The 18,078-nt window shown below is 47.0% G+C and overlaps 1 protein-coding gene across 5 annotated transcripts in view; it reads right to left on the minus strand.

The window, feature by feature from the left end:
* Nucleotides 1-18,078, minus strand: part of PolD1 (DNA polymerase delta) — a 163,097-nt gene that overhangs the window by 70,933 nt on the left and 74,086 nt on the right. For all 5 annotated transcript variants that reach the window (XM_045763369.2, XM_045763378.2, XM_045763359.2 and 2 more), the window contains exons 12-15: nucleotides 17,036-17,172; nucleotides 15,761-15,926; nucleotides 15,277-15,485; nucleotides 13,667-13,826 (exon numbers count right to left, since the gene is read on the minus strand). In XM_045763369.2, the coding sequence (XP_045619325.2) occupies nucleotides 13,667-13,826; nucleotides 15,277-15,485; nucleotides 15,761-15,926; nucleotides 17,036-17,172 (672 nt within the window). The remainder of the gene's footprint in view (nucleotides 1-13,666; nucleotides 13,827-15,276; nucleotides 15,486-15,760; nucleotides 15,927-17,035; nucleotides 17,173-18,078) is intronic.

The following is an 18,078-nucleotide window of genomic DNA, read 5'->3' on the forward strand; positions in this document are numbered from 1 at the left end:
CCCCTGGCCGAACCAACTAAGCATCCACACCAAGGGACCCCTCCGGAAGCCCGCCGTTTCAATCTTTGCCAGAAATGGAGACGACAGCAAATGAACAAAATGACCACCAGGACCAAACGAATAAAACCCCCAGTCCAAAAAGCCCCCCCCCCCCTGCCACTCCTGGATGAGACAATGAACAACATTTGGGGGAGCAGTCCGAATGGAACCAGATCATCGAGCCCCAAGAAAGCTGAACCTTCTGTAGTGCCAGCCACACAGCCGCAAACTTCTGCACCGTGCTGTGAGCCCGATGCATGATCAGCCGCCAATCCCCCCAGCCAGACTGGTGAGCTCTAGTGACAAAGCTCCAACAGACAGATAAGGCATTCGTGAACAAAAAACCTGAAGAGGAACCAACCGGCACAAGGACAATCAGGGTCGAACCTAGCGATCGTGAGAGCGGCAAAAAACCAGCGTTGAATGTAATGAAACGCCATTTTCTGGGTGAGCCCCGGAGGCTCCCTGGAGCTTATCGGGCTAATGTATGTTATATTAGACTGGGACATTAGCTAAGGAGTTCAGACCTACCAGGGACCAGCGCCAGAACATGGTCCCTTCAGAGAGGTTTCAGGGAGCAATGGCCCTGGAAAACCCCTTTGTGGTTGGAGTTTTCCTTATCTGCCATCGACCGGGGTTAGGCACCCAGAAAGGTAGGCATAACAAAACAAACCCCACATGGTAAAAAACTAAAACAAAAAAACGAGCAGAGATAGAAACTCCCTACAATCCCAAGGAAACAAGCAAACAAGCAAACATCACACTTTACTGCTGCGCCGATCGTCCGCGTAGCCCTCCCCGCCCCGTGAGGGGAAGGGGGAAGCCCCGGACCTACCGCGCCGGCTGCCAAGCTTCAGTTCGGAAGCTAAGCTTCAACCAACGCGAAAAAACCGCCGACCAATGGGAGGGAGGGTTGCCAGGGAGCCTCCAGGGCTCACCCAGAAAATGGCGTTTCATTACATTCAATGCTGGTTTTCTGTGGGGAGCCCCTACGGCTCCCTGGAGCTTCATACCCAAAGAGAAGGAGAAGAAAGGGCTAACCCGGGAGGCGGCCGCCACAAACTCTGCAACGCAAAGCCGAGACAACAGGTCGCAACCTGCGCCCCAAAGCAACAAGAACGCACAGGAGCAGACGCGCATAAAGAATGGGCGGCCAAGAACCTGTGCGACCCTCAAATCCCTGCGCCCGAAATGAGCCCTAGACGTCGCCAACATACCAGCAAAAGCTGCAAACGTCTGAACAGCACGGGCGCAAAGACAGACCGCAGGCTGGAAGAATGAAAAACTCTGCGGACGACCTGGGAGACTCGAGCCCTGAAAACAGGGAACGAGGGGAACTGGATCAACCACAGTGCATCCCCAGACACAGTACGCAGGCAACGGCAAAAAACGCAACCGGACAACACAGGACGCACCCCCGGCCAAACCAATCAAGCATCAATAACCCAAGAACCCCTCCGGAAAGCAGCCGTCTCGACCGTCGCCAGGACGGAGAAATGCTGCACACGTATAAATCTACCACCAGTACCAAAGAGCAGAAACCTAAACCGAAGGGGCTACCACAAACTGAGAAGATAAGAAGGCACCCTGATCAAGGACCAGGACGACTCGGGCGACGCATGAGCAGGCCGGAGGTGAAACAAAACACAAGAAAGCGTACGAAACGTCATACTGTCGCCAAGACGAAGCTCGCAGGTGGGACACTGTCAACAAAGCCACCTGAACACCACAGAGATGGTGATACCCGCGTCAAAATACCAGACGCGAAGAGCCGAGGAGAAGGCCGAACCAGTCACGTACAGGACCGATTCGACCTGCCGAAAGAGGCGGAGCCGTGGGAAACGCCCCAGGTTCGAACACCTATCAAGCAGTGTCTGAAAATAAGGCTGGGCCGGCCACCAAGGAACCATAAGGACTGCTCTCGTGGGAATGGGCTGCAACCGAGCCAGAACCCGAAGCAACAGCTGGACCGGGAGAAGAGGAACAGGTACCCCTACCTCGACCAGTCCTGCCGAAAAGCATCCACCGTGAATGCCTCGCAGGTGGGAAAGGGCGCCACATAAAATGAGCGACGCCTAGACCACGCCGACTCGAAGGTTTAGGCGTATGGCTCTGTCGAACGTATGGCCAAGAGTCCATACGTTCGACAGAGCCAACAAAACGAGTCGACGACGACTGGCCAATCTGCGAAGAGAGGAATGAACCGGGACAGCTGTCCGCCAGGACGCAGGACACACCCCAGACATGAACCTCATGGTTAGCCAAACCCCCATGGTTCCGGCAAGAACCGCCAGAGAACAGTCCGAACAGAGCTGAATGGTAGAGCACCGAGTGACCCAACACCTCCGAAGCGCAAACCAGACAGCCACGAACTCCCGAACCGTGCTGTGAGCCCGACGGACGGACAGACTCCAACAACCTCGGCCGACCTGGTGAGCACTGGTCACAAAGCCCCAGCCGAGAGATGACCCGTCCGTGAACACATCGAGTAAAGGCTCGGGGAGGTGCCAAGGCACGGAACCCTGAAAACCCCAAAGAGGAAGCTGGTGACGCAGCACCAACACAAGATCCCCGGAGGTACGAACCCAACGAATGCAAGAGGCGGAAGGGAAGTCTCCGAAAGAACCAAACAGACGCCGAAGCCAAACCCGACTTAGCGGGCAGACCAGCACGTCGAAGTTCAGACTCCCGCACAACTGCTCAAGCAACCGCTGAGCAACCTGGGACCCCCTCATGTACAGTTACTGCGGGACCACAGCCGCAGTAACACTTCTGGAGGGAATGACAACGAGTGGCCCAATAGCCCTAAACAAAGCCCAGGTCCGAACCCGGGACGGAAACAGATGGAATGGCCTCCAGATCACCAGGAAACCAAACCCGGCGATCTGGAAAGAACCACACCCCTAGCGAGCAGACAAGTGGACTGACTGGGAGCCCACACCAGCCAGTCGTCGAGGTAGGCCAGACACCGAATCTCAGACTCAGACAGGGCACTAAGATCCGGTAGAGATGCAAAAAAAAAAAAAAATATATACCAAGTGCCCATTACAAAATAGGGAAGGCAACAAAAGGAGCAAGCCTGAAGCCCCACCACCAACTGTGCCAGTCCCAGAAAACTGGAGAGGAACGTGCCAAGAAGTGACTTGGAGGTCCAGGGCCACCATCCAGGCACCCGGCCCCAACAGAAGCCGGACAGGAGACAACAGTCCGAGGAGGAGGGCATAGAATCCAGAGCGCAGACTCAAGAAGTCCAGAAGAACTGCAGATGCGAAAGGCCCATGACTGCAAGGAGCAGACGGGAACCCCAGAAGGATGGGGCAGATCGACTACGTCCAACGCACCCACTAAGATGACATGACGAAGCGCAGGGAAAGAAGCCCACCCCGCCAGCTCTGAACCCCCCCAAAGGGGGAGAAGCCGTCTACTGACGCTACCAGAACCCGGAAGACAACCAAAAGCGCCCACCAACAGCGGGACCATGCGAGAGTCAACCGAGCAAGCTGCTCCACCAGCCCGTCAACAGAGAAGGGAACAGAACCCATTCCGAAAGAAAAAGTACACACACACATATACACATACATATACATATACACAAACACACAAGATATGTTACACACACGTGCGTATACACATGTGCACACAGCATACACATGCACATGCGTACACACACACGTGTGTGTGTTTAGGAACTAATGTGGTGGAGGCTGACTCCATACACATACACAGTTTCAAGTGTAGATATGATAGGGCCCAATAGGCTCAGGAATCTGTACACTTGTTGAATGATGGTTGAGAGGCGGAACCAAAGAGCTAGAGCTCAACCCCTGCAAACACAACAAGGTAAGTACATACATTGCAAAAGAAAAGTACAAGTCGCCGACCAGTGGACAGAGAGCACCACACCGGCCAGGCAAAGAAGGCACAAAACTGCATCAAAAGGCACACCTCGACAGCAAAACCTCAAAATCCCAGCACGACCACAACATGTGCCAAGACCCAAAAAGATCAGTCTGCAAGCCAAGAAGACCCCGGAACCCCAGAAGGCAGAACCGGGTCACGAGGAAACAAAGCCCCCTGAACCCACAAAGGGGGCCCAAGAGGAAGAAACCTCCAGAACATAACCAAAGTACCCAAAGGAACCCAGAATCAAACCAGGGGGAGCCCAAACCACCACATTTGCCGGCGAAGAACACCACAGAAAGGCAAAGCACAGCCCCCAAACAGAACCCCCTGGAAAAACGGTCATAACAGACCGAAAACCCAGGGACAAGGTGTGGGAGCAAGCATACCAGCCAGGGACACGTGAGTCCAAACCCAAAGGCCCAGACCCAAAACAGACAAAATGGAAAACCCGGTGTAAATTCAACACCCAAACGTTCCCAGAGGAACAGGCAATGGGCAGAAAACACCAGAAAAGCAAAGAAACGACAACAGGAGAATAAAAACCCCTGAAAAAGGTGAAAACTCACCCCAGAAGCTCGCTCGCACACCCAGTCGCATGTAAACAAACCGCAACACCGCCCTGGAGGCCACGCCGGGAAACCGGCAGACGAAAATGGCCGTCAGCAGGGGCTGTGACTGACGCTAAAGATACAAAAACACGCCAGCAAAAGTGGGAAGCAAGCAGACTGGATGGGCGAAAAATGCCGCCCAACAGCAGAAAACCCAGGCAGGGGCAAACCGCCCCAGAACTGCTAGCAGGCATCCCCCACAGCCCCGGGAACCAACAACAGAGGCCCTGGGGCAGAGCCGTCCTCCAAGCCCTCCGCCTTTAAAGAAAAGGAAGAGTCCATGGGAAAGGCAGCAAGAAAGGGCCGCTGGTAAGACCCAGAAGCCTTGGCAGGAGAAACCGGCTCGAAAAACCTCCGTCCCCCAACCCGAACAGGGCAGCCCCTGAAAACCGCCAGAGTCTCGGCCCCAACTAAGCCCTGCCCCGACCGTGAAACCCACAGATAGTCCGGAGCCGGAAACAGGGAGGGAAGGGGCGAACAGCACCTAACCAAATGGGGCGGCCTCGGGGCATCCGAGTGGGAAACCAACCTAGCATGTTGCAGCAACCTAACCTAGCTTGCAACACGGATGCCGCCTGTACTCTGAACAGTAATAACATCAGGAGAGTACTGGAGAACAAGCAGAAAATCTCTCGCAAGACTCCGGTCAAGGTGTCAAGTGACCCAACAGGCAGCATGACGGAGGTAAAAGTGGCGACTGTCACCCGGAGACAAGGGCACAGCAACCAATGAGCCCATGCAAGACGGGTTGGAACCCGGAAGACACATTCAATGGTCCCCCGAGCCCAGACAGGGGTTTCCAGGGCCCGTAGGGGTAACAGCTACGAGAAACCCGGGCAAGGTGTTGCTAACCGGTTAAGAAACCCAAACATAACAAGAGGGTAGAGGATAGCACTAAAAACCCCTGCGACGTGTACAACCACGGGGGCCTAGCAGAGGGCCGCCAAACACTACCAGTGGAACTATAGCCACACTAGGCAGACCCCCACCAGGCATGAAAATAAAAACAAAAGAAAAACCCCGCAAAAGTACACCGTCTCCAGAGGTAACAGGAACCAGCCGCCGCTTAGGTGGCATGCTGTGCAACTCCTTGACGCCCTAACCAGCACAATACCAATCCCTTCCCAGGGCCAAACAAGGGCCCCTAGCCCCAGCTGGCCCCAAGGCCGAGGCAAATGCCGAGCAGCAAGAACCTCTACGGGAACGGTTCCCGAACGCCCCAGGGAAGATAACCCTGTTACGCAAGGGCAGTACTCACAGGGCACTTAGGGAAGTCAGCCACTAAGCGCATGCAGCCCTGGCACTGATGAGGTACTCTTGGCCACCACACAACACAACACACGGCAGTGAACACCACACAAGGCAAACACCAACTAGGAAACCGAGGCCAGAGAAGTGTCTATCCCGGTTCACATTAGCTTAGGAACTGAAGCTTGGCAGCCGGTGCGGTAGGTCTGGGGCTTCCCCCCTCCCCCTCTCGGGGCGGGGAGGGCTGCGCAGACGATCGGCGCGGCAGTAAAGTGTGATGTTTGCTTGTTTGCTTATTTCCTTGTGATTGTAGGAAGTTTCTACCTCTCTGTTCGGTTTTTTGTTTTAGTTTTTTACCATGTGGGGTTTGTTTTGTTATGCCTACCTTTCTGGGTGCCTAACCCCGGTCGATGGCAGATAAGGAAAACCCCAACAACAAAAGGGGTTTTCCAGGGCCATTGCTCCCTGAAACCTCTCTGAAGGGGCCAGGTTCTGGCGCTGGTCCCTGGTAGGTCTGAACTCCTTAGCTAATGTCCCGGTCTAATATAACATACATTAGCCCGATAAGCTCCAGGGAGCCGTAGGGGCTCCCCACAGAAAAGGCTGCCCCAAAGATACCAGAACAGTTTCTGAAGCCAAACCCTGCCCAGCGGATACACCAGAAGAGTAAAGTTCAAGCTCCCTTACAGCAGCATGAGCAGATGCAGAGTGACCCAGGACCCCAGGGAGCCAGTTGGCCAAGCGAACAACACGCTGGACTTGTGATCCTGTGGTCCTGGGTTCGATCCCAGGCGCCGGCGAGAAACAATGGGCAGAGTTTCTTTCACCGTATGCCCCTGTTACCTAGCAGTAAAATAGGTACCTGGGTGTTAGTCAGCTGTCACGGGCTGCTTCCTAGGGGTGGAGGCCGCGGGGACACTTAAGCCCCGAAATCTTCTCAAGATAACTTCAAGAAGATTACCCTTTTAAAAACAGTGGGACAGCAGCCAGAGCAAGGTTGCAGGAGGGAAAGAAAGGGATGCAGTCTGAGAATCCCACACTTGGCCCAGCCAAACATGAACCTGGGAAGTAACCAATTTTAACTTCTACCAGCTCACCCAAAGAGCTGCCAAGGAGCCAGAACCCTGGTTAGCAGACAAGCAGACCAGCTGGGACCCCACACCAACCAGTCGTTGAGGTAGGCCAAGACCCAAAGACTTAGCAGATGAGGACGGGGCCACCATTACCTGAGTAAAACGCATAAAAATGCGGGTTGCTAGAGTCAGCCTGAAAGGGGGACAACGAAAGCAGTAACCTGTTGCCCCACCACAAAACCTAACCAATCCATCAACCCTGGGTGGATAGCGACATGATTATATGCATCCTTCAGGTCTAGGGAAATCATCCACACACCCATATCAAGAACGAGCCGAACCTGGGACTACTTGATCATCAGAAAAGAGGGGCACAGAACAACCAAGTCAGATGAGACAAGTCCAGAATGTACTGGAAATTTACACAGCCCTATGTGGGAACTGGAAACAAGCAGGAAACCGACCTGAGAGACGACCCAACGGTTGGACAGGGAAGAGCCCCCCCTCCTACCTGAAGGGAGGAAGGGTCACCCATAAACGACCCATAAACTGACGAATCTCGGGACCAGGCGTGGGCAAAAATTGGCTGCCCCCTCCCCATCGCCATTTTAATTGGGCGACCCGTGAAAGGACCGAAGCAAACCACGAGAGTCTGACTTCCAATGCAGATCGAAGACCGCACCGATCAGACAAAGAAGGCACCAAAGATGCCACCGACTCAGAAACTTGAGTCTTGGCAAGAACACTTCTGGGATGGCCAGGAGCAACCCCACCCCACCCCCGGAGAACCTGAAACAGGCAGGTAACTAGACGAAGCCACTGACAGAAGCAGACACACACAGTCCTCAGCAAACAAAAGGAGACAAAACAGAGAAGCAGAATGAAGAGCCATGGCCCAAGCCTAATCCAACGAGAGCACAAACAGCCTGTCAACACGTGAGACTAAATGTGATAAAATGGAAGGAAGGCAGATGACGCAGAGGCAGCTAAGACAAAGACCCCAGCTGAGGGCCCCCACCTTGTGACCCTGCATCTTCCGAAAATCAATCCGAAGACAGAAGAATCACAAGATAGAAGCAAAGTGACCGCAAGTCATCAGCCACCAAAGCAGTCGAAAGAGGGGGAGCCTGAGCACGAAGCTGCACCAGACCAACATCATGTGGAAGCGCAGGGGTGAAGAGGCACCCACAGAAAAACTCAAACGAGTCCCCCAAGAACAGCTACAACACAGTGGGAACCTTCTGCCATTCAAGCATGCAGGTATGACCATGACAAGCTCCAAAAGAAAAGAAGGGAAAGGCTGCCAGCCAGGAAGACTCCAGAACCATGGAACACACCCAACAGGTGGAAGAAGAACCGAACTCAAAGGAGGCCATAGCCTCCTTACACGAGGTGTAAACTGTGTCCTGTAGGAGGTAAACACTCGGAGCCTCCCAAACTTCCGCAGGGAAAATCCGAGAGGAAGAAAGACTCCAGAATGTTGAATCAAAAGAACCCAAAGGCACCCAGGAATGAACTCTGGGGGAAGCCCCACCCACAAGTTTGGTGGGGCTTCACTTGTCTTATCACTTGTGCTGTCCCATCTTGAGTACTGCTCAGTCCTCACTTTCCCCTTCAGAACTGGAGAGATTGCTGAAATAGATGGAGTACAAAGAATATATCCGGCATACATAGACGCAATAAAACACCTAAATTATTGGGATTTTCTCAAAGCTCTCCACATGTATGCACTAGAAAGGAGATTGGAGAGATGTCAAATAATATACACAGAAAATACTGGAGGGACAGGTCCCAAACCTAAACAGTAAAATAACAACATACTGGAGTGAACGATATGGAAGAAAATACAGAATAGAACTAGTGAAGAGCAGAGGTGCCATAGGCACAATCAGAGAACATGTATAAACATCAGAGATCCACGGATGTTCAACACCTTCCTAGCGAGTATCAGAAATATTGCAGGAACAACTGTGGACATCTTCAAGAGAAAACTAGATAGTTTTCTTCAAGGAGTGCCAGACCAACCGTGCTGTCATGGATATGTGAGCCTGCAGGCCGCACCAAGCAACAGCCTGGTGGACCAAGCTCTCACAAATTGCAGAATCCAGAAAATGCAGAATAGAACCAGTGAAGAGCAGGGGTGCCATAAGCACAATCAGAGAACACGTATAAACATCAGAGATCCATGGTTGTTCAACACCCTCCTAGCGAGTGTAAGAAATATTGCAGGAACAACTGTGGACATCTTCGAGAGAAAACTAGATAGTTTTCTTCAAGGAGTGCCAGACCAACCGTGCTGTCTTGGATATGTGGGCCTGCGGGCCGCTCCAAGCAACAGAAGAACACCTGCATGTTCTTCAGCTCTTCAGTTCTTCTTTGTTCAACAGAGGGCATTGAACAACCGTGGATCTCTGATGTTTATACATGTTCTCTCCCCAAGCCTTATTCCATCTGGTGGACCAAGCTCTCACAAGTCAAGCCTCGGGCCAGGCTTGGGGAGTAGAACTCCTAGAACCCCATCAAGCAGGTATCAGCTCAAACTCAAAGGAAGGGCAAAAAAAAAAAAACCTACCTTGCAGAAGAAGCCCCTGCGCAGAGGGCACAAGGTCCCCCAAGCGGGATCAAACGGAACCCAAAAGCTCCACTCGGACTCCCCCCCTCCCTCCCCGGAGCTCTGAAAACCATTGTCAAAGGCCCTGGGGTAGACCCCCCCCCCCCTCATCCACGCCCACCACCCTAGAAGGAAAGGCGGAGTCCAGGGAAAGATTCGAAGAAGGGAGTTGGTTGGAAAGACTCAGAAGCCTTGGCAGGAAGAAGAGGCTCAACCACGTTAAAGAGAGCTGCTCAAAGAGGGCATCTATATCAGAAGGGGCAACTCCCAAAGCCACCTGAGCCAAGTCCTGAGCTAAAACCTGCCTTGACACTGAAGCTCACAGACGTTTGGGAGCTAGCAGCAGGGAATGGGGGGGCGGATGTGGAGGGAGGGGGGGGGGGGGGGAAGAGAGCAAACATGCCCACCTGGAAGGAAAAGGGAGGCATCGACAGAACCAAGGTCTAAGCGACCAACGCTCCCAAAGCTGAATCCCTAAAGCCCAAGCTGGGCAGCTCCGGGGCTACCAAACGAGCACACAACCTGGCATGTTTCATCACAGAGAAACAGCTAGGTATTGCGACCACTGCCTGATCACACACAATATCTTATGGGGTATGAAAGAAGTAGAGTCCTGCAGTTCCTCCCGTAGCGAGGAACAAGTCCCGCAGGACTCCAAGTCGTAGGTGTCACCTGACCCAAAGACAGCATGGCAGAGGCAGAATGGATGATCACCACCTCGAGGTTGGGGCGACTAGTAACCTTTGAATGAGCACAAAGCGAGAGCAGACTCGGAAGAGGTCCCATAGTACAACTGAGCCCACAGGGGTTTTCCAGGGCCTGGAGGGTGAATGAGCCCTACAGGAAGCCCAAGCATTGGGGCCAGTTAAGCCAGTAAACCTTGTAGTGCAGGCAACCTGACCACAAACAGCCCTGAGGGGGGGGGGGGCAACAAAGGAGCACCACCTCCACTCTTGGCTTAGTCCAACAGCAAACAAGCAGTTGGAGAGAAACATCGGCCCACTGTTAGATGGATGAAAAGTAGGCAGCGCCAGCTGCAGTGTGCCCCACCAGCCAACAAACATTCCCCCATCCAGGGCAAGATGGAAAGCCCAAAGCCCCTAATGCACCCCAAGGGAGAAGAGCATCCCAAGTGAGAAAGTCCTCTAACGGGGAGTGTCACTTAATTTCCCAGCATAGCAGAGGAAACTGCCTCTTCTATCTTACCTTTGTTATTCACTACTCTACATACTTCATAATACAACCAGTATGAAGTTCAACCCAGTCACAGACGAATGTTTGGACACCACTACCAGTACACCCTCCACCCAGTCCGAGAGCCCCAGGCAGGTGTTTGGCCTCCAGACTCGTCTGTTCCTTATTACATCTATAAACTACCAGTTATGTCACCAGCTCCGAGTTACAATCCTCGGTGACAAAGGAGGAGACGTCACTATCAGGGATATAAATACCTATGACCTCGGTCAATTTGTCAGTCTATCAGGTGCTCAGGGAATCAACATTACAGCCTCAACATGACGCTTGCCTCCAGCCACTTTGTGTACAGGTTGTAATTATACATGTAAGTACTTTGTTTTGCCCTTATTTTTGTGTTATATTAAGTTTGTACATGTATTTGTATTATTATTATTGCTTTCGTTTGTTAACCAAGTGTGTCAAATCAAGGGGGTTGTGTATTTTTCATTTGTTACTTGTTCAGTTTGATATTAGAGTAAATTGTCATAATTTTTCGTCTGAGTATTCCTTCACTCCTGTTAAATTTTCATACTGCAAAAGTCAATGCATTTTTATTATATTTTATGCGAAGTGTATGCCTTATTCCATCTGCCCGGTATAGCCGCAGCACCGTTATCATATCACATTAAATAGGGTCTGTCCTAAGGAGTTGTTCCTAGTAGCTTTTGCTTAAATGTTTGTGTTAATTGTTATACTTGTCTACTGCACTACTGTATTTGCACTTTTTAAATATTCATTTTTAAGTAATTTTCATGTTGGTGATTGAAAATATTTACAGTACAGGTATAGCTATTCGTGATCTGTTTATTAGACTGACTTTTGATTACATGATGTTTTATGCGCAAATTCATGCTCATAAAAGTTCACTCCTTCAGATAAAGTAACTCCAATTAATATAAATTAGGAACAGTAGTAGTCTTAGAACCAAGCCTTAGGGGACCCCACTTGCAGCATTACTCTAGCTGGAGACTTCACCTCTGACTGACTCTGCCCTTCTGTCCTTCAGGTACTCCCTTACCCAGTTTAGCGTCTTCCCAATTATCTAAGCTTGCATCTCCAGCCTGCACATAGATCCTTCATGAGGAACAGTATCAAATGCTTTTTGACACTAGGAAAATGCAATCTACCCAGCCTTCTTTTTTCTGTCTTATTTTTGTAACCTTGTCACAGGTGAGTGGCCTGACCTGCCTAACAGCCGAGTGGACAGCACTCGGGATTCATAGTCCTGAGGTACCGGGTTTGATCCCCGGTGGAGGCGTTAACAAATGGGCAGTTTCTTTCACCCTGATGCTCCTGTTCACCTAGCAGTAAATAGATACCTGTAAGTTAGAAAACTGCTATGAGCTGCTTCTTGGGGGTGTGTAACAAAAAGGAGGCCTGGTTGAAGACCAGGCCACGGGGACACTAAGTCCCGTAATCATCTCAAGATAAGCACAAGGCTGTCATAAAACTCAATCAAGTTTATTAGACATGACTTCCCCACTTCTAAAACCAGGCTGACAATTTGTTATGAAGTTTGTTCTCTCCAAGTGCTCCACTATTCTTGACCTGATTACTTTCTACAGCACTTTACAAGGAATAAGTGTCTGTGACATTGATCTGTAATTTAGTACAGTACTTACTGTTTGTCCCTTGTCCTCAATACTGAGAATATATTTGCCTATTACTAGAATTATGGGAGATTTCCAGTTTTGAGTGTTTCATTGAAAACAGCAGTTAGTGGGGTGAGACAGCACTTCTGCACTTCAGTAACCATGGGATATTAAGTCCAGCCCAATTGATTTTACTGCATCTAGTTCCTTCAAATGTTTTTAAACATCTTTCACAGTGGCTACTATGTTGACCAGTGCTGCTTCTGTCCTATCATCCTTCAGCTCTGGTCGCCACTTTAGTTCCTTCGTAAAGATCTTCTGAATCTTTTGCCAAGTTCCTCACACATCACCTTGTCCTTTTTTGTGAGACTTCTCTCTTGTCTCTGATGACATGGTCTATTATCATTGTTTTTCCTCCTTGTATCTCTTCAATAGAATATAGAACATCCTCTTTCTCCTTATATAGAATGACTTTGGTTTGTCCTTTGCTTTTGTTGCAATGTCAATTTAGAATCATCTTTCAGCTTCCCTCCTGATTATGGTGTATTGGTTTCTGCTCTAGTACCTCTATAGTACCTCTCTAGTTTCTTTTGTTTTTGGCTATGCATGTTTCCATGCTTTTTGGGTCTCTCCTTTGTTTCCTGCACTGCCTATTAAACCAGGTGTTTACTTTGCCTCTCTCATCTACCTCACCCTTTAGTAAGGCTCTGTTGCATCTACACATTTCCGAGTGATAATTTCCATCATTTTGTTTGTTGCCTTCCCCTCAAGTCCTCTCCCCCACTGGACATCACTCAGAAAAGCCCTCACTTTACTGTAATCCCCTCATTTTCCTCAGTATGTTCCTAGTCTATCCAATTCCTATAACACCATTATGTATTTGAGCATGATAATGAAGTGGTCACTAGCTCCTGGTGGAATCTCATACCCCCATCCTCTCAATATCTGCCTCATTTTGGGTAAGCACGAAGTGTTGATGGAGGATTTGCTTTTACAAAATAAGTTCCCTGTCATGGCGGGGCAAAACGTATATTAGAGCCTGGTTTTTCAGCAGTATTCTGGGCTGACCCTGGGCCTAACTTGGGGAGCAACTCACTAGGCCCTACTCTGTAGGGCCCATAATATTATTATTAATAATAATAATAATAATAATAATAATAACAACAACAATAATATAGGATAAAAGCCCACACTTATGTATTAAACCCAAAACCCACAGTTTTTGTCCTTTGTTATTATACCTGTGACAAGACACTGCTATTAGTTAACAATAGTTAATAATAAATAATAATAAATAATAATAAATAATAATAATAATAATAATAATAATAATAATAATAATAATAATTAACTAACCTTCATTCTCAATGGATCAGTCTCCTTCTTAAGATCATTTTTAGCTTTTTTCCTAGCTGCTAAAAGTGACTCAAGAATTTCAGGTAGAAGGCCCTTACGTTTTGTTGCCTTCACAAAATAATTACCAGAAGGAGTTTTGATATATTCTTCTTCTGTAAGACTGGAATAAGAAATGCCTACTTAATTGAGTAGAAAAAGCCGATACTTGCAGGACAATTTCAGCATTTACCTCTATCTAAATGCATTTATATTATATACCACTCAAGGTTATATGCTAAAACTTATATTAACACTTTCGCTCACCCCGCGCGCCACCCCTCGACAGGGCGATATGGGCCCCAGCGTGTCACGGAAGCGCGCGTTAATTCCGAAAAGTGTATACTCTCTTCAACTTTGTCACCTCAATTCTCCTTCTACGAGAATAAATTTGGTATCATTGTGTTCGCAATAAAATTCTCTACAGCACTAAATGCATATAAACTCCAAAAGCCCGGCTAATTACCCGCAGCAAACAGAGAAAGTGCGAACGAGTTACCCGGGAGCGCGCAAACGGGATAAAATGTTTTCACTATTTTCACTCTGGTCACCTCAATTTTTGTCCTAGGTCTTTCATTTTGGTCTCAATGGGTTCGTAATAAAATTCTCTAGAGGAACATTAGCATATAAAAAAAAACACCTGGTCACGCTCCAACCGCCGACGAGTTGAAGACGGGCCACGCGTTAGCCGCGAGTGAGCGCTCAGAGGCCTTCCTACTACACTCCCAATTCCCACCCTTTTCAAGCCTTTCTTTCGCAATTTTCTTCCTGGAAGGGCCTTGTTCATGATTACTATCCATCGTGGAGTAAGCGTAGATAGTTTCTAAAGCCGCAGTAAGAAATATAGCCACGGAAAATAGCCGAAATGTTCACACGTTTGAGATGCGAGGAGAGACGACATTGGTCACAACAGTGGAGCAAAGACAATGGGCCCACGGCGTGTGCCAAGCCGCCTGAGGGCCACGAGGCTCAACAAAGGAAATGGGAAGACATCGGCGCACATTTTAAAACCAGTCCCCAAAAAATCGGATACAAACCTGATTTTTGGCGAATTTTTAAAGTGGATGACGCAATGCTGCGTCATCCCCGGCATTACCGCCAGTAAACGGATGACGCAATGCTGCGTCATCCCCGAGCGAAAGTGTTAACAAGCTCATGACATGCAATTACATTTTTTCTTTAGATAAAGAAACAGTACTTTATGAATTCACTCTAAGAGAACAGATCTTTAATACAACCTATTTCTGCATACAGCATTTTTTCTATGGAAAAGTGATGTCACAAACTTTGTACGACTTGTTTTACTTCTGGGAGGGTTGAAGGTCAAGGTCAAGGTATTAGACAGATATGATTATCAACATTAGAGGGCATAAATGAATAATCCGGATGGCTATTTAGTTTAACAAACAGTTGTACAAAATTATGAACACAGTCTCAAAGTGGAAATTCAAATATGGGAAAACTAAACTACTAGCCTGAGACTAGAAATATTTTGCCACAGTAGCCCTGCAATATCTATCTGTATTCCCTACTATTTTGTCATATCACAAAACTATAAACATCATAAGTCATACTTAAATTCCTGAGCCTTCTGAGGTCCAGACAACAATGTAGTATAGCACAAGTTGTGAGCCATCATAATAGATGGATACAGGGAGGAGAAATCCAAGGTTGCTATTGGGACATCATAGTAGCCTTTGCGTGGCTCTATCACAGTAGCACCTTCAAACTCATCTTCTCCCACACCTCTGTGTACTGGCAGAACCAAATCTTGTTCAACTGCCTGTGGATTATAATTACCAAGTTTAAACAGTGAACAGCTAGCAATTAAGTGATTTTGAACCCACAGGACAAGTATTTTCTAAGTGGTTGGAATTGCAAGTATTTTGTTTTAATACTGTACTTGCAAATTACATTACTTACTGTACATTAATACTTTAACAATGTTTGACACGGAAACTAATTAAGTTAAATTTGAACTCTAAAACTCTGTTGCACTTGCTCACTTTTTAGCTTAGTCAATGTTAATATTGCCTTAACACTCGCTTAAAACTTTACCTTTCTGAGCAATTGTGACATAACCTTGATCTGCTGCCCACGAGTAAGAAGATATGACAATGGTACACCAGTCACGCGCGCCATCTCAATATAGTTGATGATACACATCAGCTTGTCCAGCAGACGTATAGGAAGGAGGGCATCTTTCAAGCAATAAACAGCTAATCTGTAAATAAAATAGAGCATAGATATAAAACTTGATCATTCAACACATATTCCTATTTATGAGTACTGTACGTCTGATGTGTTAAAAGTACTAGACCTTTCAAGAAAAGCCTGAGAAGTTCTGTCTTTGCTATTGACATCATTTAACTGATATCATTTAAGTGGAACATCCCCGGTCGATGGCAATTATGACATACTGTACTTTATATGTAAAATGCTCATAGGTCATTGCTCCTTGTGCTTCTCTGAGGGGACAAGGTTCTGGCTTGTAGTTCCTGATAAGCATAAGAACTCCTGCGACTGATGACTCCAAACTAATATAGCAAATATCAGTTCAGATAGCTTCAGGAAGCTGATGGGGCTCCACACAGACAATGTTTTATTACTATAAATGTAACTAAAATAAAATAGCAAATCTTCCATAATTTTATCATTGAATTTCCAAGTGGAATACAAAATACCATTATTAATAGTTCAGTAATATACATGGTTATGACTTGACAGAATAGAAGTATATAAATAAAATCACACTACAATTTTTTTAGTACACATATTACTTATTGAAGATAATGCTCTTTCCAAGGGATTGGTCACCTTGGTATCAGTTTTTGACTAAGTACATCAACCAGCATAATAAGTATTATTCTCTCCTAATTGTAACACTATCAAACAACATTCCTACAATAAAATACATGGTTTACATGGGCCCCAAAATTCCAATGTCTCAGAACTGGTATCAGGCACCCTTATATATTTCACAATATATAATTTAGTATAATTTTAAGAGATCCTGAAATTGTACAAGCTTAGTTCAATCCAATATGTAGATGCCTAGAGATTTCTTTGTTGCTGGCTAATAACAGCCGAGGTACAGTACTTGCAATTTACGTTAAGTGATAGTTGTCAACTTGCTCCAAGTTACAAGGCCTCAAAGATGCTGTTCAGGTAAGGCATAGACCTTAATATATTAAGACAGAAAAGAGATTGACTCAATGAAAGCCTCAGAAAATATATTCCTGCTACTAAGCAAAAATTTAAGTTCTTTTCTTAAAATATTCATAAATACACAACTGAATGCAAGACTTAGCTATTAATACATAAGTCTCTTACCTTCTACGTGTCTGTGGGTTTCCATTTTGTAGATCAGAAATGATAGAGTGATGAACATCTTCCTTTTGTTCTTGTAGGAAGTGAAATGAAACAGCATTTAATGTATATGATCTCAGCTTGTAGTCTCGCACTAGAACCTGAAACAGGAAAAATAATAATAGTGATGTAATAATACAGTACTGTATATACTACAGTATACAAGTAACACACTATAATGGATTTCCAGTCCAAACAAAGGATTCCAACTAGTTATGGTTGGAATAATTCAAATCCAATCTTTAACCATGGATTGTTCCGACGCACAGATCAGGACAATCAATTGAAATTCCTGCAATACCAAATCTATGTTAATAATTAATTGAACAAAATAATTTTATTCAAAAAATTTAAGAGATCAGATAAAACTTTAAATTATTTTTTTAAGCATGATTGGGCTGCTTTCAGTTTTGAAGGCTGTCCCAATAATGGCCACTATAGCAGCTACTGGCAATTATGTTAATTCAGTAAATCAAGTGAGAAAATTTTAAGTAAATTACTTGGGAAAACAAAAATAAGCAGTGGTAACTGGCTGTTGTAAACTTTATGGGATGTTTTATGCAGCCAGACAAACAATGCTAAGGCAGGAATAGTATAATACAAAGTACTGTATATCATAAGAGCAATAAAGAGGAAACATGGGAATACAGTTACAAGTAGTATCACAGGAATTAAATCCAAGTAAATGCAAAATACATAGGACTTTTGAAAAAGTTGTAGTTATTGTATCTAAAGCTAAGTAAATATATCTCATCATAAGGTCAAGATCAAGCATCAAATGTTATGGAACACACTTTTCTGGTGGACTACTTAGTAGTGCCCAGTCTCAACCACATTATTCCTTGATCAGGCAGCTCCTGAGTGAGATACAGCAAGTCAGAAGGCAGGACCCCGGGTGACTTGTAATAACCTAAGTTTAGTTACAGGATGGAGTGTAGCTACACTCGTGGTGTCCTGTCTTCCCAGTACTCTGTTCCATAACGCTTTGAAACTACCGACGGCTTTGG

This window comes from Procambarus clarkii, chromosome 14, assembly GCF_040958095.1.
Source record: "Procambarus clarkii isolate CNS0578487 chromosome 14, FALCON_Pclarkii_2.0, whole genome shotgun sequence".
NCBI lineage: Eukaryota > Metazoa > Arthropoda > Malacostraca > Decapoda > Cambaridae > Procambarus > Procambarus clarkii.